At 50.3% G+C, this 25,166-nt stretch overlaps 1 protein-coding gene across 9 annotated transcripts in view; it reads left to right on the forward strand.

Moving 5' to 3' along the window:
- AKNA (AT-hook transcription factor) overlaps positions 1-25,166 on the forward strand; it is a 63,580-nt gene that overhangs the window by 35,974 nt on the left and 2,440 nt on the right. For 6 of the 9 annotated variants that reach the window (XM_055271349.2, XM_063636825.1, XM_063636826.1 and 3 more), the window contains 14 exons: positions 392-519; positions 1,015-1,222; positions 2,808-2,974; positions 3,076-3,279; positions 4,711-4,957; positions 6,096-6,202; positions 6,920-7,131; positions 12,763-12,925; positions 15,842-16,018; positions 16,958-17,073; positions 17,734-17,880; positions 19,913-20,008; positions 21,603-21,719; positions 22,003-22,195. In XM_055271349.2, coding sequence (XP_055127324.1) covers positions 392-519; positions 1,015-1,222; positions 2,808-2,974; positions 3,076-3,279; positions 4,711-4,957; positions 6,096-6,202; positions 6,920-7,131; positions 12,763-12,925; positions 15,842-16,018; positions 16,958-17,073; positions 17,734-17,880; positions 19,913-20,008; positions 21,603-21,719; positions 22,003-22,195 — 2,282 coding nt within the window. The remainder of the gene's footprint in view (positions 1-391; positions 520-1,014; positions 1,223-2,807; positions 2,975-3,075; positions 3,280-4,710; positions 4,958-6,095; positions 6,203-6,919; positions 7,132-12,762; positions 12,926-15,841; positions 16,019-16,957; positions 17,074-17,733; positions 17,881-19,912; positions 20,009-21,602; positions 21,720-22,002; positions 22,196-25,166) is intronic. The other 3 variants (XM_063636827.1, XM_063636830.1, XM_063636828.1) reach the window with 1 other exon arrangement.

Genomic DNA, 25,166 nt, shown 5'->3' on the forward strand with positions numbered 1-25,166 from the left:
CAAATCAAGAATGAGGATCCAGAGTCTCTCAAGTAAAGGGTCCTTATGGAGATAGAGTGAGAGTATATTTGACACTGTGATAGCTATGACAGTTTGTGGTACATTCGGGTCCTTGTAAGTCTATGCAGGAAGGGCTGGTGCCCTCTGGAGCTGGTGCCAAGGCTCTAAGTTGTGTCTCTGTTGTGCCAGCCTGATGGCAGAGAGCTTGACCACGGCAGCTCTCCAGGGCAGGCAGCCTCCAGAGATCTCAACCTCAGCCTGTATCTTGCATGAACCCAGGGGCCCAGATGCATCCCATGGCCTCCCGCAAGCTGTCTCATCCACTGTGTCTGCAGGGACAGGCCCTGCGGGGGCTGAGCACTCAAGTCTTCCTGGCCCTGTCTGGTTTCAGGGCTTCCAGCGGCTGAAGGCTGCCCATGCGGCCCTAGAGGAGGAGTACCTGAAGGCCTGCCGGGAGCAACACCCTGCCCTGCCGCTTGCCGGCTCCAAGGGGATGCCTGGAAGATTTGATCCTGGCAGGTACCTGCTGGGGTGTAAGGCCTGGACGGACAGATGGGATGGGCCCCTGGGGTCCCTCAGTCTCCAGGAGGGAGGCACTTTGTCCTTATAATTTTTACACAGGGGAATAGAGAGAAATCTTATCCTAATTAGTATACATATCCAAATGGTGGCATGATCCAAAGCTAAGATTTGAGTCCCTTTGGACCCACGTGCTGAGAAGATGCCTTGAAACCCTTATTGGATGATGGTGAAACTGAGGCTAGATGGGGGTGGGATTTCTCTAAGGTCCCACAGCCTGTGGATGGCAGAGGGGACTTGGGCTGAGGCCTCCTGATTCCCAGTGGAACCTTCTTTCATCTTGCTTATTTTGAGTTCTCACCATCATCTAAAGGCTGATATTAAATGGACCCTAAGGGGGCATCCCCTGGAGTCTCTGCTCTGACACTCTGTTCCTGGACCTGCCTGATGTGGCTGCCATCTTGGGCTCCTGGCGCTGATGTTTCTGCATTCCAGGGAGCTGGAGGCAGAGATATACCGTCTGGGAAGTTGCCTGGAAGAGCTGAAGGAACACATAGACCAGACCCAGCAACAGCCTGAGCCGCCCGGGTCAGACTCAGCTCTGGACAGCACCCCAGCCCTGCCCTGCCTCCATCAGCCAATGCACCTGCCTGCTCCTTCTGGACAAGCCCCCATGCCAGCCATCAAGACCTCCTGCCCTGAGGTACCTCTTGGCTCAACCATATTGGGCTGTTCCCTCGTGCATTCATTTCTTCGTTAATTCATGTCTTCAGTACATATTACATATTTATGAAGTGTGTGCTATATGCCAGGACCCATGACACATGGTAGGGATTCAGTGGGATGGGAGGTGGCAGGGAAGGTGGCTTCTACCTTCACAGAGTTTTCTGTAGAGTTGAACTGGTTACAGTGATTTAGTTATAATTTTGATCAGTGCACTGAAGGAGAGTTATAGGGTTCTGTGAGAGTAGCAGGAGTAACATGACTGAGTTTGAGGGAGGTCAGAGAAACTTTCCCTGAAGAAGTCCTGTTTAAATGAGACCTGAGACTAAGTAGGAATTACTAGAGACAGAAAGAGAAAACCCACCCAGCAGGGAAAACAGCTTGTGCAAAGGCCCTGTGGCTAGAGTATGGGAAGAGAAGGGAAAAATAGTCTGAGATGTGGCTGGAGAGGCAGGCAGGGGCCCCATGATGTAGGGGCTTGTGGGTGACATAGAGAGCATGGCCTTAAACTTTGCTGGATTTTCTGGCAGGGGATGACATAAGATGACTTGTGGGTAGGCCAATCTGAGGCTGGGGAGGTGGCAGGGCAAATGGAGAAGCATGTGTGGACTTGAGAGAGGTTGGGAAGGTATGTTTGAGTGGACTTGGAGTGGCCGTGAGAGGGAAGGGAGATACGGATGGCTCCAGGTTTCTAGCTTGTAGTAATGCACGGATGATGGGGTGAAACCTAGACAAGAGCCCTACACGAAAGGGGCTTTGTAGAAGGCTTTCTGGCCCACATCACAACCCCTTGAGAGACAATCACTATCTCCGTTTTGCAGGTGAGCAAATTGAATGTAGTGCGTTCACACAGATGACAGTGGGGTCTCTGTGCCTCCCAACTCCTGTTGCCTGTGCTGCAAAGACTTGTCTGTTGAGGATGGGAGCAGGAAAGAGGGCCTGGCATGCTGGGTAGTGTGGGACACTGGTAGGACATCCCTGACAGCTGAGGTCATGCTGGTCCCATGGTTTGGGGAAAATCTTATGCTGTGCTCTGGCCTAGAGGGTAGGAAAACTCTACCAGGTGCCACTACATGCATGAATGGGAAGAAAACCTGAGTACAATATCTTGAGGGACCCTCAGGCTCCTGCAGTGAAGGTATTGCAGGGGGCTGGGGTGGCCATACTGGAATGGATGGGGGTCAGGAGAGTTAACTCTAGCAGGAAATCTAGGTTCAAATCTCAACTCTACTCCTTGTTTCTGTTGACTTTGGGCAAATCATTTGAGCGTGAGTTACCTGTCTGTAAAATGGGTTGTAATAATCGTAGGTACTGGTGGGATTGTTGTGACATGATATCTGTATGGTGCCTGGCACACAGTAGGTGCTCAATTCATGGTAGCCAGTATCAAAGACCACACAGCCCAGTCTCCATAGTTTACACATGCATAAAAGGGTGGTGGGCTTAGTGAGTCTAATGTGCTTCTTACCCCTCAGCCCCCAGCACGAGCCTGGCGGGAGGTAAGTGCTTAAAAGTGGTGTTTAAGTATCTGTTGAATCTCTGTCTCTCCATCTTTCTGACCCCAGCCTGCTACCACCACTGCTGCCGCCAGCACTGGCCCCTGCCCATTGCATGTAAATGTGGAGGTGAGCTCTGGCAACAGTGAGGTGGAGGACAGGCCACAGGAGCCCCTGGCCCGACTCAGGCACAAGGAGCTGCAGATGGAGCAAGTTTACCATGGCCTCATGGAGCGGTGAGTGCCACCTGGCCCTGACCGGCATGTCTGGCCAGCAGCTGGATCTTGGCTGTCCCCCACTGGGCAGAGGTCATGCCCCTCTGTGTGTTCTTCTGCAGGTACCTCAGTGTGAAGTCTCTCCCAGAAGCTATGAGAATGGAGGAGGAGGAAGAAGGAGAGGAGGAGGAAGAGGAGGAGGAGGGGGGAGGTGACTCCCTGGAAGTTGATGGGGTGGCTGCAGCTCCAGGGAAAGCAGAGACCACCAGGGTCCTCCCAAGGCAGCACCCGGTGCAGGCTGAGAAAAGTCATGGGGCTCCCTTGGAGTAAGTCACTGAGCCTTTCCTGCAGAATGTTTGGTTCCACCCTAAAACCACAGGGGTGATCACTGTCAGAGTGAATAAGACAGCACTTCACAGTTTAGACATGGCTTACCTGTCCTGCCTCTTCAAGTGTGGAATGTATACAACTGATAGCCCTTGAAATGATTTTGGGTAGTGTGGGACATGATTTTCAGTAGGACACATGCAGTATTAAAGAACATTATTCTCAGCTGGGCACAGTGGCTCATGCCTGTAATCCCAGCATTGAGGGATGCCAAGGCAGGTGGATCACTTGAGCCTAGGAGTTCAAGACTAGCCTGAGCAAGATGGCAAAGCCCCATCTCTACAAAAAACACAAAAATTAGCCAGGCATGGTGGTACACGCCTATAGCCCTAGCTATTTGGGAAGCTGAAGCAGGTAGATCTCTTTAGCCCGGGAGGCGGAGGTTGCAGTGAGCTGAGATCGGGCCACTGCACTCCAGCCTGGGTGACAGTGTGAGACACTGTCTCAAAAAAAAAGAAAAAAGAATATCATTCTCTTTTTCTGTCTCTGACCTTCTAATGATGCCAAGGAGAAAGTCTCAGTTAGTGCTGTGGTGTCTTTTTTTTTTTTATACTTTAAGTTTTAGGGTACATGTGCACAACGTGCAGGTTTGTTACATATGTATACATGTGCCATGTTGGTGTGCTGCACCCATTAACTTGTCATTTAATATTAGGTATATCTCCTAATGCTATCCCTCCCCCCTCCCCCCACCCCACAACAGGCCCCGGTGTGTGATGTTCCCCTTCCTGTGTCCATATGTTTTCATTGTTCAGTTCCCACCTATGAGTGAGAACATGCGGTGTTTGGTTTTTTGTCCTTGCGATAGTTTGCTGAGAACTGTGGTGTCTGTAATGCCTCTCTTGAACTTCTGTGGAAAAAGAGAGAGAGAGAGAGAGACACAGTATGAGAGCACACAAGGCCTAAAGCATTTGGCAGGCAAATGGATCTATCTAGTATATGATAATATCCAGGTTTCTTATATTTATCCTCAAAGTTAGTTTCTGTTTGTCACATGACACACTGATCTTCTGTTTTGAATAGTGATCTAAAATCTTTGGAGTAGATGGAAGTTTATGGAAATGCCTAAAATAGGGAAGGTGGTATGCACACTCCTTAAGTGTGGGAAATGCTGCTTTAACATTTCCTCTTTGGTGTGTTGGGTGGGTTTTGTTGGTATCCACATTTTATAGTTGAGAAAAGTGAGGTTGACAAAGGGGAAGTGCCTTGCCGTAGGTCACACAGCTTGAAGGTGGCAGAACCAGGCTGGGCAGCCAGGGATGTCTGACTCCGGAGCTTGTGCCCTGGGCTGCTCGGCTCCCAGGATAGGCCAACCCCTGCGTCAGGGCTGCCTGGCAGAGCTCAAGGATGGTCTTCTCTTCCCATGCCAGGGAGGCCACGGAGAAGATGGTATCTGTGAAGCCACCAGGTTTCCAGGCATCCCTGGCTAGAGACGGGCACATGTCAGGCCTGGGCAAGGCTGAGGCAGCCCCTCCAGGCCCTGGCATGCCACCCCACCCTCCAGGCACCAAGTCTGCAGCATCCCACCAAAGTAGTATGACCAGCCTGGAGGGAAGCGGCATCTCTGAGCGCCTTCCACAGAAGCCTTTGCACCAAGGCGGTGGGCCCCACCTGGAGGTAAGTTTCCACATGGGGAGAGTAAATTAGACACTTGGATCCTGGGCATTCAAGCTCATCATGCAGACGGGAGCGTGATGCAATGTGTTAGCGGGTGGAGGTGGAGACCTGCCCAGCTCACACAGGTGGTGGTGGTGGGAGCAGACGGACCCAGGTGTCCTGCCTCCTAGCTCCCAGCGTTTCTGTGGGACCTCATTGATCTAGACACATGGGGAAATGGGCCCAGAACCTCAGGGTCATTCCTGGGTCTTCTCAACTTTCTGCTTCTGGGTCTTTCCTTGTGCTATTCCTTCTTGGAATACTTGCTGCTCTTGTCCCTGCCAGCCACAATCCCACCTGACATGCAGGACTTAGGCCCAGTGCCACCCCCCAAACCTGTCCCTCTTCCAGAGCTCTCGTTCCTCTGAGAGCTTGCAACCCATTGCTTCCACTTCTCTGAGCCTGCGCACCACAGCTGGAGAGGCTAGTTCTATGCTCTCTAGAGCAGACATCGCTGCTGCAAAGTCACAGGCCACTGTGGAAATGTGACTGTCATAGAACAATGCATATATATGCATGCATATGCACTTTGCACAAACACACACACACACACGCTTCTGTAGTCCTAACGAGCCCATGGTCAGGATTCTCTGCACTAGACATGAACTCAGCGAGGGTAGGCACCTGTGTTGCTCTCTTTGTGTTCTTTGTGCCATGTGTTAAATCCAGCGGGTAGGACCTGTACAAATTTGATGGTTTCGTTTTTCCAATGCCTTGGGCCTGAGCATTTCCACTGTCAGATAAAACCATAGTATTCCCGGCCTAAGCCAGGAGACACTGGAAATAAGGCTTTCTCCCTCTCCCCATGCTAGTCCTTGTTCATGGCCTTGTCTCTCCCAAGGGCTCTGGCTGCCACCCTCAGGGAGGCAGCACTTGCTGAGGGTCCTCCTGGGGTGCGGAGTCCCTGCCAGTAGCCAGATTCTTGTGCTGAGGCCTGAGAGCCTGAGACCCCTCACTCCTGGGCCTGGCTGTTGGGAGCTGGGCCAGCATCCCTGGGGTGTGAGCCTCTGGGAGGTGAGGCCAGGCCAGGATTTGGGAAAGGCTTCCCAGTGTGCCTTGGACACATTCCTCAGACATAAAGGGATACTGCCTCTTTCAGGAGACCTGGATGGCGTTCCCGGAGACAGACAGTGGCTTTGTGGGCTCAGAAACAAGCAGAGTTTCACCCCTCACCCAGACTCCAGAGCACCGGCTCTCCCACATCAGGTATCCTGGGATCCTGCCATTGTCCCGTCAGTGCCACATTCCTGGGACAGCCTGGGAATCACAGTGCCCGTGATGGCCCAGAATAAGAGAGGATGGTCTGTCCATTCACAGGGCCTCATTTCATCCCCCAACCGTGATTTCTTGTTCCCATGTTATTGACAGAGGAAACAGAGCTTCAGAGAGGGGAGTGACTAGTCCAGCCTCAATTAGCGACAGACTGGGAAATTCATTTTTGTTGAGCAAATGAACGGGTGAATGAATAAAAACTACAGGGAGGGCACTGTGAGGTGAACAGAAGACAAGGACAAAGGGCACTCAGGGTGGCTACATGGAACCCAAAGGGAAGGGAGAAGGCGGAGGGGACAGGGGTGAAGAGTGGAGGGATGGAGCCTCCAAAGCTGGGTGCAGGCCCTTCAGGAGGCCCACATGGCAACCCAAGGGTGCATGCAAAGGAAGGATTAGAAATCCTGTTTCTCTTTATGTATTCTACACATAAACTGAGCTTTATTATTTTGCATATTGGATTGGCCAGTGTACGGTTTATAAAGAAGTGGGCATCTAATGTGTGTGTGTCCTTGGAAATATTGTACCACCCGAGATGCAAAGTTGCAAAGGGTGGGAGCCTATTGGGTTAGCATGTGGAGGGGCTCAGATGCCGCTGCCTGAGTGTCTCGGTCTGGGTGACCTCTGTGTGTCCCTTCCTCCACGGTCCCCCAGCACAGCAGTAACATTAGCCCAGCCCTTTGCTGCATCTGTGCCCAGGGATGGAGCTTCCTACCCCAAGGCCAGGGGTTCTCTGATCCCCAGAAGAGCCACAGAGCCCAGCACACCCCGGAGCCGAGCACAGAGGCACCTCTCCAGCCCAAGTGGGCCTCTCCAGCAGAGGGCACCCAACTTCAGCCTGGAGCGGACGTTGGCAGCCGAGATGGGTGAGTGCAAGAGTCTGGCTTGGCCAGAACTGCATGGATTGAAAAATCAAACAGAAAAACTTGCAGAACCCTTTAGGATATGACATATTAGCCAGGTTCATTGTACTGAAATTTGAAATTACAGATAAGGTGGACAAAAGGGAACAAAAGAAAAAAGAATACTCTGGAACCCATCAGTGCTGACGTTTTGGTATAGAACCCGTGAGCTGTTCTCTGTGCCGATGTAAATGTGTGTTTGTTTACGCATACTGTCATGCACTGCATAGCAACGTTTTGTTCAACGACAGACAGCATGCACGGCAGTGGTCCTATAAGATTTTCATGGAGCTGAAAATTCCTTTGGTAGTGATGTTGCAGTCATTGCAGGGCAATGTAGGGACCAGCCCCACAGGGTCGGTGGGTCTCTCCCTGTGTGCGGTGACGAGAGAGTGTAGAAATAAAGACACAAGACAAAGAGATAAAAGAAAAGGCAGCTGGGCCTGGGGGACCACTACCACCAACGCGCGGAGACCGGTAGTGGCCCCGAATGTCTGGCTTCGCTGTTATTTATTGTATACAAAGCAAAAGGGGCAGGGTAAAGAATGTGAGTCTTCTCCAATGATAGGTAAGGTCACATGGGTCACGTGTCCACTGGACAGGGGGCCCTTCCCTGCCTGGCATCCGAGGCAGAGAGAGAGAGAAGACAAAGAGAAAGACAGCTTATGCCATTATTTCTACATATCAGAGACTTAGTACTTTCACTAATTTACTACTGCTATCTAGAAAGCAGAGCCAGGTATACAGGATGGAACATGAAGGTGGACTAAGAGCGTGACCACTGAAGCACAGCATCACAGGGAGACGGTTAGGCCTCCGGATAACTGCGGGAAAGCCTGACTGGTGTCAGGCCCTCCACAAGAGGTGGAGGAGCAGAGTCTTCTCTAAACTCCCCCGGGGAAAAGGTGACTCCCTTTCCCGGTCTGCCAAGTAGTGAGTGTTATTGCTTGACACCTTTTTGCTACCGCTAGACCAAGGTCCGCCTGGCGACGGGCATCTTCCCAGATGCTGGCGTCACCGCTAGACCAAGGAGCCCTCTGGTGGCCCTGTCCAGGCATAACAGAAGGCTTGCACTCCTGTCTTCTGGTCACACCTCACTATGTCCCCTCAGCTCCTATCTCTGTATGGCCTGGTTTTTCCTAGGTTATGATTATAGAGCAGGGATTATTATAATATTGGGATAAAGAGTAATTACTACCAACTAATGATTAATGATATTCATATATAATCATATCTAAGATCTATATCTGGTATGACTATTCTTGTTTTATATTTTATTATACTGGAACAGCTCGTGTCCTTGGTCTCTTGCCTCGGCACCTGGGTGGCTTGCCGCCCACAGGGCAATACTTCACTCACATGTTTGTGGTGATGCTGGTGGAAGCAAACCTACTGTGCTGCCGGTCACATGAAAGTACAGTACCGGCCGGGCGCGGCGGCTCCTGCCTGTCATCCCAGCACTTTGGGAGGCCGAGGCAGGTAGATCACCTGAGGTCAGGAGTTCAAGACCAGCCTGGCCAACATGGTGAAACCCCATCTCTACTAAAAATACAAAAAATTAGCCAGGTGTGGTGGCAGGTGCCTATAATCCCGGCTACTCGGGAGGCTGAGGCAGGAGAATTGCTTGAACCTGGGAGGTGGAGGTTGCAGTGAGCTGCGATCGCGCCATTACACTCTAGCGTGGGCGACAGAGTGAGACTCTGTCTCAAGAAAAATAAAAGTACAGCACAGGCTGGGCATGGTGGCTCATGCCTGTAATCTCAGCACTTTGGGAGGCCAAGGTGGGAGGATCACTTAAGGCCAGGATCACCTGTGGCCAACGTGACAAAACCCCATCTCTATTAAAAACACAAAAATTAGCCGGGCGTGGTGGCTTACGACTGTAATCCCAGCTACTCAGGAGGCTGAGGCATGAGAATTGCTTGAACCCGGGAAGCGGAGGCAGAGGTTTCAGCGAGCCGAGATCGCACCACTGCACACCAGCCTGGGTGACAGAGCAAGACTCTGTCTCAAAAAAAAAAAAAAAAAAAGTACAGTATAGCACCTACAATTATGTACAGTACATAATACTTGATAACTAATGACTGTGTTACTGGATTATGTATTTACTATACTTTTTATCATTATTTTAGAGTGTATTTCTTCCACTTATTTTAAAAACGTTAACTATTAAATAGCCTCAGGTAGTCCTTCGGGAGGTATTCCAGAAGAAGGCGTTGTTATCACAGATGACAGAGCTATTATTGCCCCGGAAGAACAAGATGTGGAGGTAGAAGACAGGGATATTGATGACCCTGACCCTGTACAGACCTAGGCTAATGTGTGTGTATGTCTGTGTGTGTGTGTGTCTGTGTGTGTGTGTGTGTGTGTGTCTTAGTTTCTAACAGAAAAGTTTTTGAAGTTTTTTTAAAAAAAGTTAAAAATAGAAAAAAGCTTATAAGGATATCAAGAAAGAAAATATTTTTTACTTTACAATGTATTTTTAAGTTAAATGTTATTATGAAATAGTCAGAGGTTAAAAACCATTTAAAAGCTTATAAAGTAAAAATGTTACTTAAGTTAAACTTGATTATTGAAGAAAAACTTTTTATAAATGTTGTAAATTTAGCCTAAGTGTATGGTGTTTATAAAGTCTACAGCAGTATACAGTAATGTCCTAGGTCTTCACATTCACTCACCACTCACTCACTGACTGAGTCACCCAGAGCAACTTCTAGTCCTGTGAGCTCCATTCATGGTAAGGACCCTTTACAGGTGTACCATTTTTAAAATCTTTTATACCATATTTTTATGGTCTCTTTTCTATGTTTAGATACACAAATACTTACCATTGTGTTACAGATACCTACAGTATTCAGCAGGCAATGTTGTAGAGGTTTGTAACCTAGAAGTAATGGGCTATTTCATCTACCTCACATATGTAGTAGGTGTGGGTAATCTATGATGTTTGTGACATGGTGAAACCGAATAACAGTGTGTTTCCGTGAACTTATACCCAATATTAAGTGATGCATGACTATACTTAAAACAGAAATGAGGCCGGGCACAGTGGCTCACGCCTGTAATCCTAACACTTTGGGAGGCTGAGGCAGGTGGATCACCTGAGGTCAGAAGCTCAAGACAAGCCTGGCGAACATGGCAAAACCCCATCTCCACTAAAAATACAAAAATTAACCAGGCGTGATGGCGGGTACCTATAATCCCAGCTACTCAGGAAGCTGAGGCAGGAGAATGGCTTGAACCCGGGGGCGGAGGTTGCAGTGAGCTGAGATTGCGCCACTTCACTTCAGCCTGGGCGAAAGAGCAAAACTCCGTTTCAAAAAAACACACAAAAAAAACAAAAAATGAGATCATTTTATATGTGAATATTTGGCGACCTCCTTTTTTCATTAAATTGTGTTATGAACACTTTCCATGTCTGTAAAATCTATATGTGATTCAGTTTTTGACCTTTAGAAATACACATGAATTATTGAAATTAAAAAACACCGGAAAGTACTTAAATTGATGAGTTTTTACAAGGTGAACAGAGACCAAGAAACTCAACGTGATCTGAACCCCAGAACCCCATGAAGCCCCCTTCAGTCACTACCTGCTCCCCAAACGTAACCACTGTTCTGACTTCTGACACCTCAGATTAGCTTTGCCTAAAAGGTTCATCTTTTTTTTTTTTTTGAGACGGAGTCTCACTCTGTTGTCCAGGCTGGAGTGCAATGGTGCAATCTGTGCTCACTGCAATGCCCACCTCCCGGGTTCAAGAGATTCTCCTGCCTCAGCGTCCTGAGAAGCTGAGATTACAGGCATGCGCCACCACACCTGGCTAATTTTTGTATTTTTAGTGGAGATGGGGTTTTACCATGTTAGTCAGGCTGGTCTCAAACTCCTGACCTTGTGATCTGCCCACCTCAGCCTCCCAAAGGGCTGGGATTACAGGCATGAGCCACCACACCCAGCCAGTTCATTATTTTAAAAACATTTTTAATTAAACTTTTTTTTTTGAGATGGAGTCTCACTCTGTCCCCCAGGCTGGTATGTAGTGGTGCAGTCTCAGCTCACTGCAACCTCCACCACTCAGGTTCAAGTGATTCTCCAGCCTCAGCCTCCCGAGTAGCTGGGACTACAGGTGCACACCACTGCGTCCAGCTAATTTTTGTATTTTTAGTAGAAATGGAGTTTCACCATGTTGGCCAGGCTAGTCTCAAACTCCTGACCTCAAGTGATCCGCCCACCTTAGCCTCCCAAAGTGCTGGGATTATAGGTGTGAGCCACCACGCCCGGCCTTTAATTAAACTTTTTATTTGGAGATAATTGTAGATTCACATGCAGTCATAAGAAATAATACACAGAGATCCCACGTGCCTTTACTCAGTTTCTACCAGTGACACTATCTTGCAAAACTGTAGTACAATGTCACAGCCAGATGTTGACATTGATGCAGTCAAGATACAGACGGTTCCATCACCATAAGGAGCCTCATGCTGCCCTTTCATAGGCACACCCACTTCCCTCCTGCCACCAGCCTGTCCTTAACCCCTGGTAAGCACTGATCTGTTCTTCATTTCTATAATTTTACCATTTCGAGAATGTTCTATAAATAGAATCATATACTATGTAACCTTTTTGGGACTGGCTTTTCACTCAGCATAATTCTCTGGAGATTTATCTAGATTATTCTGTGTATTAATAGTTAGCTTCTTTATATATTGCTGAGTAGTATTCCAAGGGTTTCATTGCTTTTATTTTTTATTTATTTCTTTATTGTTTTTGAGACAGGGTCTTGCTCTGTCACCCAGGCTGCAGTGCAGTATCGCCATTATGGCTCACTGCAGCCTTGTCCTGCCTGGCCCAAGCGATCCTCCTGCTTCAGCCTCCCAAGTAGCTGGGACCAAAGGGGCATACCTCCACATCCAGCTAATATATATATATATATATATATTTTTTTTTTTTTTTTTTTTTTTTTTTGCAAAGATGGAGTCTTTCTATATTACATAGGCTAGACTCAAACTTCTGGGCTCAAGCAATCCTCCCGTCTCAGCCTCCCAGAGTGCTGGGATTACAGGCATGAGCCACCATGTCTGGCCAGTTCATTGCTTTTAATGCAGGGGCTGGATTAGTGGTTTTTAACCTTTGGTCACCCATCCCTTTGGGAGATTCGTTAAAAGTTATTAATGTTGTCCCCAGAAACATGCATACATGGAAAGAGGTGACTATAATTTCAGAGGAGGCTCTGAAGCCAGCCCCACAACAACATGGTGAGAAGGTGATCAAGTCTTGGGGGACCCAAGTGAAGAAGTGATTAATTCTTTGCAGGGGAAGTTCCTGAAGACTTGGATGGTGTCATGGTGGATGGGAGGAGGGGTTCTGGTTAGAAACAGGGGGGCAGGCCCAGCTCAGCACCCCACACTCCCAGCAAAATCTAGATCTTCTGTTTTGGAGGCCAGTGTGGGTCATTGGCCTCATCAGGAACTTCCTTCGTGACCTTGAACTAGGCACCGTCTCTTCTCTTCACTTCCCCCATCATTCCACCTGTACAAGTGTGAGCTTGGAAGTTCTCTCTGCTTAAACTCACTTTGGGTTCTCTCTCTGCCTCCCTAGCGGTTCCTGGCTCAGAGTTTGAGGGGCACAAACGGATTTCTGAACAGCTCCTTCCCAGCAAGACAATCAGCCCACCCCCAGCCCCCGCCCCTGCCGCTGCCCCTTTACCCCGTGGACCAACAGAGACCATCCCCAACTTCCTGCTCACCAGGGCAGGGCGAGAGTAAGTTAGACACTTGGATCCTGGGGATTCAAGCTCATCATACAGATGGGAGCATGATGTGATGTGTTAGCGGGTGGAGGTGGAGACCTGCCCAGCTCACACAGATGGTGGTGGTGGGAGCAGACGGACCCAGGTGTCCTGCCTCCTAACTCCCAGCGTTTCTGTGGGACCTCATTGATCTAGACATCGAGGACTCTTCTCCAGCCAGTGGAATATGACCTAGAGATTCACCTTTCTGGTGCTGACACTTCTCCCCTCTGTCTCCATCATCTCCTTTCCAAGACAAGCCTGTCCTTTCCAGGGCTATCTTTTCTGCAATTTGCCCATTGATTGTATGGACCAAGAAGCTACTGCCTTCTGAGTTTTTCTTTTCTTTTTTTGGTTCGTGTGCATTTTTTCTACTAAGAAAGTTCCACTTCCTTGGTTGAACAGAAATGGTAAAATCGCTTGGTCAGTTCTCTCACACCACCTCTTAGTTGCTTTTGGCCAATGATCACTCACATGCCCTTGCTGGAGTGGGTGTCTGTCCCGGGAGGTGCTGGGGAGACTGCTCGGTGGTGGCCCAGCCAAGGCTTCTTTGGCTTGAACAGGCATGAGGCTGTCATGTTGCCTACATGCAAAGTTGTGTCCAGCTGCTGGCGTTTGGCTTCCTTGTCTTAGTAAGTCTACCCCTGCAGGCTCCCCTGACATCAGTGGAGGAATTAGAGGCTTGTTTGTCTAGGGTATGCCAGGCCTTGGGAATACAATGTGGACAAGACTCTATCCTAGGCCTCATAAAGCTTACCATCTTATAGGATGAACAAAGAAACAGGCAGTGGCGCCCTCCATTGTGATAAATACCGTGATGGCAGAGGACTAAAGGGCGGTGGGAGCACAGCGAAGGAGCATCTAATCCAGTTAGAGGCTTCAGGGAGGGCTTCCTGGAGGAAGTGGTATCTCAGCAGACATCAGAAGGAAGAGAGGTAGAAGAGTATCTTCAGTGGAGGGAATGGCATGTGCAAAGATCTAAAGTTGAGAGAGTGCCCATCACCTTGGAGGAGCTAAACGGTCAGCCAGATCCTCTAGCGTGAGGGGGTGGGGTGTTGAGCAGTAAAGGAAGAGAGGGGTAGAGAGGAGAGACCTATGGGAGATCCTACAGGGCCTGAAGGCCATGGGCAAGGGGAGACGTTCACTGCATATTCCATGAGTGCACAAAGACTGAGAGGACAGGGAAGGGGATTTTAAGCAGGGACGTAGCGTAGGCAGGTTTATGTTTTAGAGTTCTCTGGCCACCAGCAGGGTGAGAACGGAGACCAAGAGACTTCTGAGAAGGCTGCCTTATCCAGGAGAGAGATGATGGGGACTGGCTTCTCGGGGAGGGCCCCTACAGAGAGGAAGAAGGGATTCATTTAGGAATAGGTATTTTGGAAGTTGGGCCCATGAGACTTGGTAGCTGATTAACTTCAGGGATGTTCAGGGAAGGAGGGGATCTAGAGTGACTCAGATTTCTGTCTGGCCAGTCAGGTAGATGCTGATGCCATGTGCAGAGACAGGAGAGTAAGTTTGCAGAGAAAGATGAATGTTAAGTGCCAGCTGGCACTCAGTAAGAAACTAAAGAGTTACATCAGGGAGACTGAGATACCCAAGTGGCTGACTCATGCCCCCGGCCTGGTAAGTCTCTTTTTTAGTGCCTTCTGACTGGGAGTCAGAGTTCTCCCTTGCAGGAGTTAACTGGGGGCGGGGAGATGTCACTCTCCAGTAGCCACCGCCCACCCTTGCCCTCGTGGCTTTGCCTCAGAAACACCAGCAAGCGTCTCCCTGGGAATTACCAAGGGAACCCGCTGCCCTCAGACACACACTCAGCGCTGGGGCACAGCCAGGAAGAGGCCTCCACTCCTTCTGCCACGCTCATCTGAGCGCTCATGTCTGCTGGAGGTGGCACCAGGGGACACTCACCCACGAGTCCAGGGGCCACCAGGCAAGAACGTTCCCAGTGGGAATTCCCACCCAGAAGCCAGACCAAGGAGTAGATGTGGAGCCTGCATCAGCCTGGACGGTGGCTTTGCTGAGCCTGGCTCTAACGCTGCTCCGTGGTTGAGGGGGTCTGGTGGGGAGGGGTATCTGGGCGGGATTGTCTGCTGTGGTGCCAGCAATGCCCACAAAACGAGACCCTGAAGATGCAGGTACTGATTGGAGAGAAACACAGACAGGATTTACTCCCTCAGTGCTGGCAGCTGGAGGTTGGACCATGTTGGGGGTTTCACCAGGATTTACTACAGTCTTGCAGACAGCTTCCAGCCTCCTCTTAGCCCTCCCAGTTCAGGTGGTGCTAGGAAGCATCGAGGTGTCTCCCTGTCCACTCTCCACTCACAGCGCTTTATTCTGCGCCATCTCAGAGCCCAGATCCACTGCAGTACTGTTTCCTGAGCACCCACAAGGTGCAGGGCCTCGGGTTATAAGACAGGAAGCCTGCTTCCTTCTTGTCTGCTGGCGGCTCACTGTCTGTGTGGGGAGACGGTGGACAAGCATCTTCTGCCAGGTCTGGAGAGATGGGCTTGCACGGTGGCAGGGAGAGGAGCTGGGCCTGGACAGAGAGTGAAGGTTGGTATTTTATGGCAGAACTGTAGCTAGTACCCTCTGTATGCTGCATCTTCGTCTCCATCTCGAGAATTTGTCACTGGTGTTTCTGAACAGCTACTCAGACCCCATGTGTTCTGTTTTGTTCACTGAATGCACAGGGACGTGAACTCAGAAAGGTGTCAAGTTGTGTAGCAAGAAAAGTGTTGCACAGGAAAGTTTTAGAATCATTTGACAGCAGAGATAGACCCTGTGCCTGCTGTGAAGGGACAAAGGCTGCCGCCTCCTGGCATACTCGGGTGGCTGCAGCTCTGTTCCTCATGCCTCTGTTCTTTGTTTCTGTCTCCACTCCAACCCCAGCCAGGCCATCTGTGAGCTGCAAGAAGAGGTGTCCCGGCTCCGTCTGCGGCTGGAGGACAGCCTGCACCGGCCACCCCAGGGCAGCCCGACACGCCCAGCCTCTGCCTTTGACCGCCCCACCCGGACCCGCGGCAGGCCAGCAGACTCCCCAGCCACCTGGGGTTCCCATTATGGCAGGTGGGTGACCTCAGAACTCACACCTCTGTCCTGGTGGCAGCCACAGAAGATAGTCTTGGCTGGCCTCTGGCTCTCCCCAGACATATGGACTCAGGCACTGCCACATCCCACTCTCATTCATTCATTCACTGTTGAATTTGTTCACTGTGCAGTATTTGATGCACAAAGGAATATATAAACCTCTATGTTAATAATAAACAATAGACCAGGCGCAGTGGCTCATGCCTGTAATCCAGCACTTTAGGAGGCCGAGGTGGGCAGATCACGAGTTCAGGAGTTCGAAACCAGCCTGACCAACATGTTGAAACCCTGTCTCTACTAAAAACACAAAAATTAGCTGGGTATGGTGGCGTGTACCTGTAATCCCAGCTACTCAGGAGGCTGAGGCAGGAGAATTTCTTGAACCCAGGAGGCGGAGGTTGCAGTGAGCCAAGATTGTGCCACTGCACTCCAGCCTGGGCAACAGAGAGAGACTGTCTCAAAAAAATAATAATAATAGTAATAAAAAAGAATAATACAATGAATATCCCTGGACCCACCACCCAACCAAAGAGAACATTGCCAGGATGCCTACCCTGTCACCCACTAATTTGGTGTTGGTTCATTTATGACAATGACATAAAATCAGCTGGCTTCTTTTGAGTCTTTCTATGGGAGGGCACTTGATGAAGGGTTTTATGAACATTTTCTCATTAATCTTTTTATAACCCTCTGAGGTAATTGCTCTTATTATCCCCACTTGACAGATGAGGAAACTGAGGGTCAGAGAGGCTCAGAGCCATTTTCTGTGAAACTGACTTCAGAGTCTGGCTTTGACTTCTATACTCTCTTCCTTCCATCGTCTTAGAAGCATTTCTCCAGGTTGAGCTTCTCACAAATCACCTTTAAAGGCCGCACAAAACCTCATCCAATGACATCATCTCTCTTTCCTTTTGCTAGTAAATCCACAGAGAGATTGCCTGGTGAGCCTAGAGGTGAAGAGCAGATTGTCCCTCCAGGAAGGCAGCGAGCCAGGTCTTCCTCAGTGCCTCGGGAGGTGCCCCGACTGTCCCTGAGTAAGTGACCACCTGCGAAGGCTGATTTCCAGAGGCCACAGTCTGAGCATGTTGGCTCAGTGGTCAGGGACCACAGCAACAGCATTCAAGGAAACTTGGAGAAGGGTTTTTGTGCATCTGTTTTAGGATATTATAGTGCTGTGAAGCACAGTGCACTTCTAATGTCCTGCACACCTACTGTGTGTAGGGTGTCTGTAAGGGCTTTGTAGCTGCTGTCTTGCTTAACCTCCACTGCAAGATGGTCATATTATCCACATTTCACAGATAAAGGCGCTGAAGCCCAGTGAGCGCAGGGCACGTGCTGAAGGATCAGGGCTCTGGAGTCAGTAGCCGGGATCAACCGAGCTCCCCTCCACTTGTCCTTGGCCGAGTTGTTTACCTGCTCTGAGCAGTTAAAGGGACAGCTCACCATGTAGTAATAACAGTGTCCACATCGTGGGGTTGCTGTGAAGGCGTTCAACACGCACACACACAGAGCATCTAGACTAGCGCTTGGCACGGGGGCAGGGTTCTGGAAATGCCAGCTGTTACTCCTAAGGGGGAGATGGGGATTAAAACCCAGTTATCCACCCCAGAGCCTAAACTCATGGTATACCCACTCCTTGAGAAGTGTGACCTCCACCCCTTGCCCCCTCTGATGCCCCACTTTTTCCACCCCAGGTTCAGAATCTGAGCTGCCCTCCCCGCCACTGTTCTCTGAGAAGAGCAAGACCACCAAGGACAGTCCACAAGCAGCTCAGGATGGAAAGAGAGGGGTGGGCAGTGCTGGATGGCCAGACAGGGTCACCTTCCGAGGCCAATACACAGGTAGGGCAGGAGGGAGGGCCGGGATGGGTGCAGCCCCTGGCGTCAGGGGGGTCTCCTCTGTTATGAGAAGCCTTTTCCATATACCCAGTGGGCCATTCAAATATCATTTTCTATCTGTTCCGTGATATGAAAACTAGCAGGGAGCATTGCCTCCATGAATCTCGGTGTACTTGTTCATTCATTCATTCATTCGTTTATTCATTCAACAAACACTTTCTGATGCCACCCTTTTGCCAGGGCCCATGCTTGGTTCGGGGAAGTCTGTTCAGCTGGTCGATCCTAAAGTTCTGATCACCTACACTTTTCCAGCTCGGAGCATACAGGGTGGACACTGAATTGGATGTGCCATTTGCACCTGGCTTCCTTCAGGTTCTCCTTTCCAGAGGGCCCCTGTGTCTCAGAAGTAGGACCTGGCACAGAGTAAAGGCTTGAGATGACACATGGTAGCATTTCAAGTGCTTATAACATTAACACAAAAATATGGGTTGGGCGTGGTGGCTCGCGCCTCTAATCCCAGCACTTTGGGAGGCCGAGGTGGGAGGATCACCTGAGATCAGTAGTAGTTCAAGACCAGCCTGGCCAATGTGACAAAACCCCGTTTCTACTAAAAATACAAAAAAATTAGCTGGGTGTGGTGGCAGGTGCCTGTAATCCCAGCTATTTGGGAGGCTGAGGCACAAGAATCACTTGAACCCAGGAGGCAGAGGTTGCAGTGAGCCGAGATCACGCCATTGCACTCCAGCCTGGGTGACAGTGAGACTCCGTCTCAAAAATAAATATGGATATGGTTCTCACCTTCATGAATCTGACTGTAGCAGAGAAGATGATAACCAATAGGTAATTATAGTAAAGGCATCGTCTCTCACAGACACCTTGCAGAAGAGGGAGGGCTGCTGACCTCAGATTCTGGGGACAAGGCAAGAGGCCAGAGGCACACTCTGCTCCATGGAGCGTAATGAGGGAGTCGACAGAGGCCAAGGAGTTAGAAACGAGAGTAGCAGGAACACCTCCAAGCTCACAGACAATCTCTCTGTGGACTTACTAGCAAAAGGAAAGAGATGATATCATTGGATGAGGTTTTGTGCATCCTTTAAAGGTGATCTCGACCCTTAAAAGTGAGCTCAGCCTGGAGAAATGCTTCCAACACAACGAGAGGAAGAGAGTATAGAAGTCAAAACCAAAGACTCTGAAGTCAGTCTCACAGAAAATGTCTCTGAGCCTCTCTGACCCTCAGATTCCTCATCTGTCGCATTGGGAAAATAAGAGCAATTACCTTCAGTGCCACATACACAAAGCCAGAACAGCACAGGAGGGAAATGAGATGATGAGACCTCTCCACAGTGGCTTCAGGTGTCACCCAGAAGGCCTTATTTGAAACTCAGGGGTGGGTAAGGCAGGAGGTGGTGGGGCTGGGTGAGGAGGCCACAGTCCGTTCAGCTTTCTAATAACATCAAGTGCTTTCCATCTGCCAGGCACTGGGTGGAGCACGACACGGATACGGCCCTGTTCAGTTCTCCCAACAAGCCTGTGAAATGGGCGCTGTGTTTATCCCCATGTTACAGCCACTCAGCGCATGGGGAGAAAACACCACTGACCCCGTGCCCGAGCCATTCAGATCCAAACCAGCAAGCCGGGGTGTGGGGAATAGCATCACTTGTTCATTTCTTATTGTTGCTTTGCTTATCATTTCTTCCTGGCCTGCTTTCAAATCCTGACTTAGCCTGGGTGTGTTGGTTGCTACTGGATGTCAGCTGGTTCTAGGATCTGAGATGAAACAGAATAGGAGTCTGGAAAAAGCTTACAATAAACAGACACGAAGATGTTTGGTGACGTATATGTGTGTATGTGTGTCATACTGAAATATATACATATTTTACACATGATGCTTGTGTGCACAACGTGTGCACACATGAGAGAGAGACAGAGACTATTAAAACCATTTGGAGGAAGAGGAGATCATTATTCCAGAATCCTCCTCAATTTTACATCCATCCACAGGGCTGATACTGACAGTTCTGGTTTCTTTCCCCAGGCCGCGAATACCATGTTCTGTCCCCTAAGGCGGTCCCAAAAGGCAATGACACAGTCTCCTGTCCCCACTGCCGGCCCATTAGGACCCAGGATGCGGGTAAGGAATGGTACCTGGAAAACTGGCCCAGGCAGCTGTGGCTGCAGCTTCTTGCCCTCAGGCCAAGATCTGGCCTAAGGGCAAGATCTGACAAGATCTGGCCTGCCCTGAACTTAGCAGTGGGTTATGGGGACAGACCAGGGAAGAGGATTTTTCTGGGTGTCCTGCCAGCACATCTGTTGCTTCAGGTGCTGCTGCCTGAAGCCACCCTCCTTGATTTAAGAAGTTCCTGAAGGGTCCTGATAGGTGGTCTCCAGGCAGCAGGGGACCTGGTATCAGTGATTATGTCTTATTCTCCCCTCCATCCTCCCTTCACCCCTCATACTTTCCCCCAAGCCCACAGGGAGGAGTGGCAGAGAGAGCAGTGGCCCGATAATCCAGGCAATGGGTTCTAGTCCCAGTTCTGCCACTGACTTGCTGTGTGACCTTAGGCCAGTTCCTTGACTTCTCTATATCTGTCACCACATCTGTAATGAAAGGATTAGAAGAGATGGTCGCTAGGACTTTTCAAGCAATAGTGATGAAAGTGACTGATGATAATGAGCTGCTATTTATTAAGTCCCTCTCTCTAGAGGGTGTCATGTTAAGGGTTTCGCATACATTAATCCTCGCAGTTCTGTGAACTAAGTACTGCAGTACTATTAAATCCATTTTATAGGCAAGGACACCAAGGCTCAGAGAGATTAAGTAACTTACCCAAGGGCACACAGCTTACAAGTGGCAGAAACAGGATTTGAACCCAGGTCTTTGTGACTCCAAAGTCCCACCTCTTCACCACTATGCTCTGCCTGTGCTAGTGTTAGAGTCCTGACAGGCCTCTCCGTTCATGCATGCATGCATTCATTCATTCATTCATCACTTACCCCTATGGGGCCCTAGGCCCTGTCCCCAAGGAACACAGAACAAAGCAGAGTGGCCAGAGCTGGGGTAGGGAAGCATGAGTGGGGCTGGGGGGTGCCTGACTCTGCCTGGGTGGGTGGCAGGGCTTCCCAGAGGGAGTGGTGGTTGAGCCAAGGCCTGAAAGAGAAACAGACCAGCCCTGGAACTCACCCAGGTGTGGCATTGGGGATTTATGTGGGAAGAGAACAATGGCACCCACTCTCCTCCTGCTCCCTTTTGCCTCTACTGACCCCCCTGGTTCCCCAGGGGACTGTTCTGGGCCACTCCCGCGTGGAGAATGGGTCTGTCTCACTGTGGGGGGGCCGGGGGGCGGGGGTGGGCTGCATTTGGGAGAGCCCCGGCTTAGGATCCAAGGACCACTGCTTCCCAGCTCTGAGACCTTGGTAAATTACTTGACGTCTTGGAGCCTTAATTTCCCCATCTGTAAAGTGGGGGAGTGAGGACAGTGGCTAGCCCAGTGGCTTGTTGGATTTGATAAAACAATGCGGGAAGGCCCTTAGCAGAGGGCCTGGCTCATTAAATGCTTGCTCTCACTGTCATGGTTGTTGTCAGTGTCATCACCCAGATGGAGGCAGCTTGTCCTCTCCGCAGTGGGTCCCGAGGAGAGCTCAGTGCTGCAGAAGGCCTGCGTGGGGGCTCCTGATCCGATGATTTAGATGTAATCCTCCCCTGACATCTCTTCCTCGTCTTCTAGGTGGTGCTGTCACAGGGGACCCACTGGGACCGCCTCCCGCTGATACCCTTCAGTGTCCCCTGTGTGGTCGAGTTGGGTCTCCCCCAGAGGCAGATGGTCCAGGCTCAGCCACCTCTGGTAGGGACAAACACTGTTTCTTCTCTTAGCCAGACCCTCAGCTCTCCTTGACCAGGGTTATTAGACCTGGGTGAGTTTAACTGGGGCAGCTGTTCTTCCAGTCTGGGACAGAGCAACTGGGGCAGAGGATTTGTTCCCCAAAGAGAGACCTCCCCAGCGTGGAGTCTCACAGGGTAGGGCCTCTCCAGCTCTCACAGGGGAAGGGCTGGGTGGACCCTCCATCTTTGGCTGGATCTGCCAAGTGGTCAGACTCTGTCTCTCTGTGCTGTTCCCTCCCTGCTAGGGGCAGAGAAGGCCACCACGAGGAGAAAAGCACCTTCAACTCCCAGCCCCAAGCAGAGGAGCAAGCAGGCGGGGTCGTCGACACGCCCGCCTCACGGACTATGGTATCTGGCGACAGCGCCCCCAGCACCAGCCCCTCCGGCCTTTGCCTACGTCTCCTCGGTTCCCATCATGCCTTATCCACCTGCCGCTGTGTAAGAGCCTTTCATTCTGACCTTCCCAGCCTCTTTGTATAGATCACTGAATATGTTAGCATTCATACCGGTGTGGGGCAGCTGAGATGCAGTGTACTCCTCCTGCGTGGATAACATGCGGTAGGTGCCCAACACTCATATAGTCACTCAACAAAGCCGACGCTCATATAGTCACTCAACAAACCCATGTACCAAGGAGAGTGCTCGGCCCTGGGACCCAGCAGTGAAGGGGACTAGCAAGAGGGCCCTGCCCTCTGGGAGCTTACAACTTTGTGGAGACTGAGAATCCTAACCATCTTCCATTTTCCTTATGGATTTTCTCAGCAAGTAAGTGATGAGCACTGGGGTTTTTTTTTTTAATAGACTTTATTTTTTTAGGACAGTTTTAGATTTATAGGGAAATTGAGCAGACAGATTCCAGAGAGATTCCCACAATCCTCCTCACTCCTGCACACACAGTTTCCCCTATTATTAATATCTTATATTAATCTGGCACATTGGCCACATTAGTGAAGCAATATCCATACATTATTGGTAACTGAAGTTCTTAGTTTCTTCAGGCCGTTTTCCTCCAAAGTCCTGTCTCTATTCCAGGATCCCATCCACGATCCCTTGTGGTGTGCGATTGTCATGCCTCCTTAGGCTCCCCTCGGCTGTGACAGTTCTTCAGACCTTCCTTGTTTTTGATGACCTGGACATCTTTGAGGAGTCCTGGTCAGGTATATTGTAGGACTTTTTGCACAGATTCTGGACGTAACATCAGTCAAGCCAGGAGAGGCAGGGCAGCCGAGACAGAAGTGGCTTGGGTTTGGAGTTGGCCAGAGCTACAGTAGAGTCCCATCTGCCCCCTAGTAGCACCGTGGCCTTGGCAAACTAACTTCCTCTCAGAGCCTCAACTTCCCTGTCTGTTAAATGGGGGAAGAGTCTCAACCACGTACTTAATCCTGTGCGTGAGGATTAAGTGTGGCACATGGCAGGAACCAAATGAGAAGTGTGTGGAGTTTGTGGTGCCGTGTGGGCACGTGCTCATTGCTGAGCAAACAGTAGCTTCACCATCACAGAGAATGTTGCTATTGCTCAGTGTTGTCACTAGTAGGGAGAAAAAGGAGTAAAAGTGGGTTCAACATGATAGGATTCTGCAGGGACAAAAGCCCAGTCCCCAGAAGTAGGAAACCTGTCTTCTTGTCTCAGCTGTCGGCAGCTACTTCTCTGCCCCTTCCCCTGCTGTGAAATGAGTCGAATGGGACTGGATGTCTTCAGTGGCTGTGTTGCCAGAAGCCTGGGTGTGTGGGCAGTGAGGGCCTGAGTCACTGTGAGGGCTGGTGCTTGGTGGAGCAGAGGCCCAAGGCGCCATCCAGCCCTGGTCCTCTATTCAGGGACCAGGCCTATAAATGTGCTTTTAAAAATTTTTTATGTATATGTATTTTCTGAGACAGGATCTGGCTTTGTCACCCAGGCTGGAGTGCAGTGGCACCATCTCGGCTCACTGCAACCCCTATCTCCGAGATTCAAGCTATTCCCATGCCTCCTCCTCTCAAGTAGCTGGGAATACAGGAGTGCGGCACCACACCCTGCTAATTTTTTTGGTATTTTTGGTAGAGACGGGTTTTGCCATGTTGGCCTGGCTGGTGTTGACCTCCTGGCCTCAGGTGATCTGCCCGCCTTGGCCTCCCAAAGCACTGGCATTACAAGGTGTGAGCCACCGTGCCCGGTCTATAAATTTGCTTTCTTGCTGCCCTCTCAGCTGAGTCTGAGCAAGTCGTTAAGGACTCTTCCGCTCCAGCAGAGATGAGAACCAATGCTGCATGCTCAGACCTCCAGCAGACACGGGGGAAAGCGCCTGCCAGTGTTCCAACTCATTGGTCGGGAAAGGTTTTGCCCAGAATTTGGTGACCCCACAGTAGCCATGGAGTCTTTACTTCTCCTGAGGCTCCATTTCACATTCTTCCAGGCTCAGGCCTGTGGGCAGAACTCACCAGGTTGCTGTTTCCAAGTCAGAATGGGCGGGTTATACCTATGCCTCAGTTTCCTTCTCTGCGAAATGGGTTGTGGTGAGGATTGAATGAATTAATGCATGGAAAGCCCATAGTACATAGAAGTTGGCCAATAATGATGGTGCTTCTAATGCCGCTAGAATTTGCTCTGGTGACACCCTGAAGTTTCTCCCGCTGCTGGTCAGCAGGACTGAGTGGGCCCAGTGGTTGAGACCAGTGTAGTTTGGAAAGCAGAGTGGGCCTGTGCTGCCCCCTGCTGGGCAGCCGCCCCATAGCTCCTGCAGCCGAGACTTTCCAGCCCAGAGGGACTTTTTCAGTGTTGGCCCTAGGGAGAGTTTTGGGTAACTTTCAGGCCAAGTTGGTCATCAAATTAACAGAAGGTGGGGGTGTATGAAAACCCAGCCCAGACAGTCCCTACGTTTACAATGGTTCGATTTATGATTTTTCGACTTTACAGCGGGTTTATAGGGGCATAACCCCATCGTAATTTGAGGAGCCTCTGTAGTTAGTTACACCAGACAGTCCCTAGAGGAGGGAGTGCAGGCTGCTGCCTATGGGATCCAAGAAGCCCGTTCATACAGTTCAGATTATTTCATCAGCATCTGCTGCTTGCCAATTCGCATACGTTAGATATGTGGGGAGAGATGGGCCCAGGTGTGAACCCACGGCTGCTCCTTCCAGCTGTCTGACCCTGGGTCTTAGGAGCTCACGTTTATGGAGCACTTACCGGAGCCAGGCAGTGCCAGCTTTTTACCTGAATTTACCATCAGCTCTAAGCTGAGAGGTTGCTAACTGTGGTCGTTTTAGGTGGGAAAACAGAGGCCTTGCAAAGTGACTTAGCTTGTCCAGAGTCCCATGGCTAGCCCAGCAGAATGACTGGGATTTGGGGCAGGGCTCCAGGGCCTGAGCTGCTAAGGCCGGCACATTCTACTGCCTCCTGAATCACTTAGCTTCTCTGAGCTCCGCTTTGCTCATCT

Source organism: Symphalangus syndactylus, chromosome 3 (genome assembly GCF_028878055.3).
Source record: "Symphalangus syndactylus isolate Jambi chromosome 3, NHGRI_mSymSyn1-v2.1_pri, whole genome shotgun sequence".
Taxonomy (NCBI): Eukaryota; Metazoa; Chordata; class Mammalia; order Primates; family Hylobatidae; genus Symphalangus; species Symphalangus syndactylus.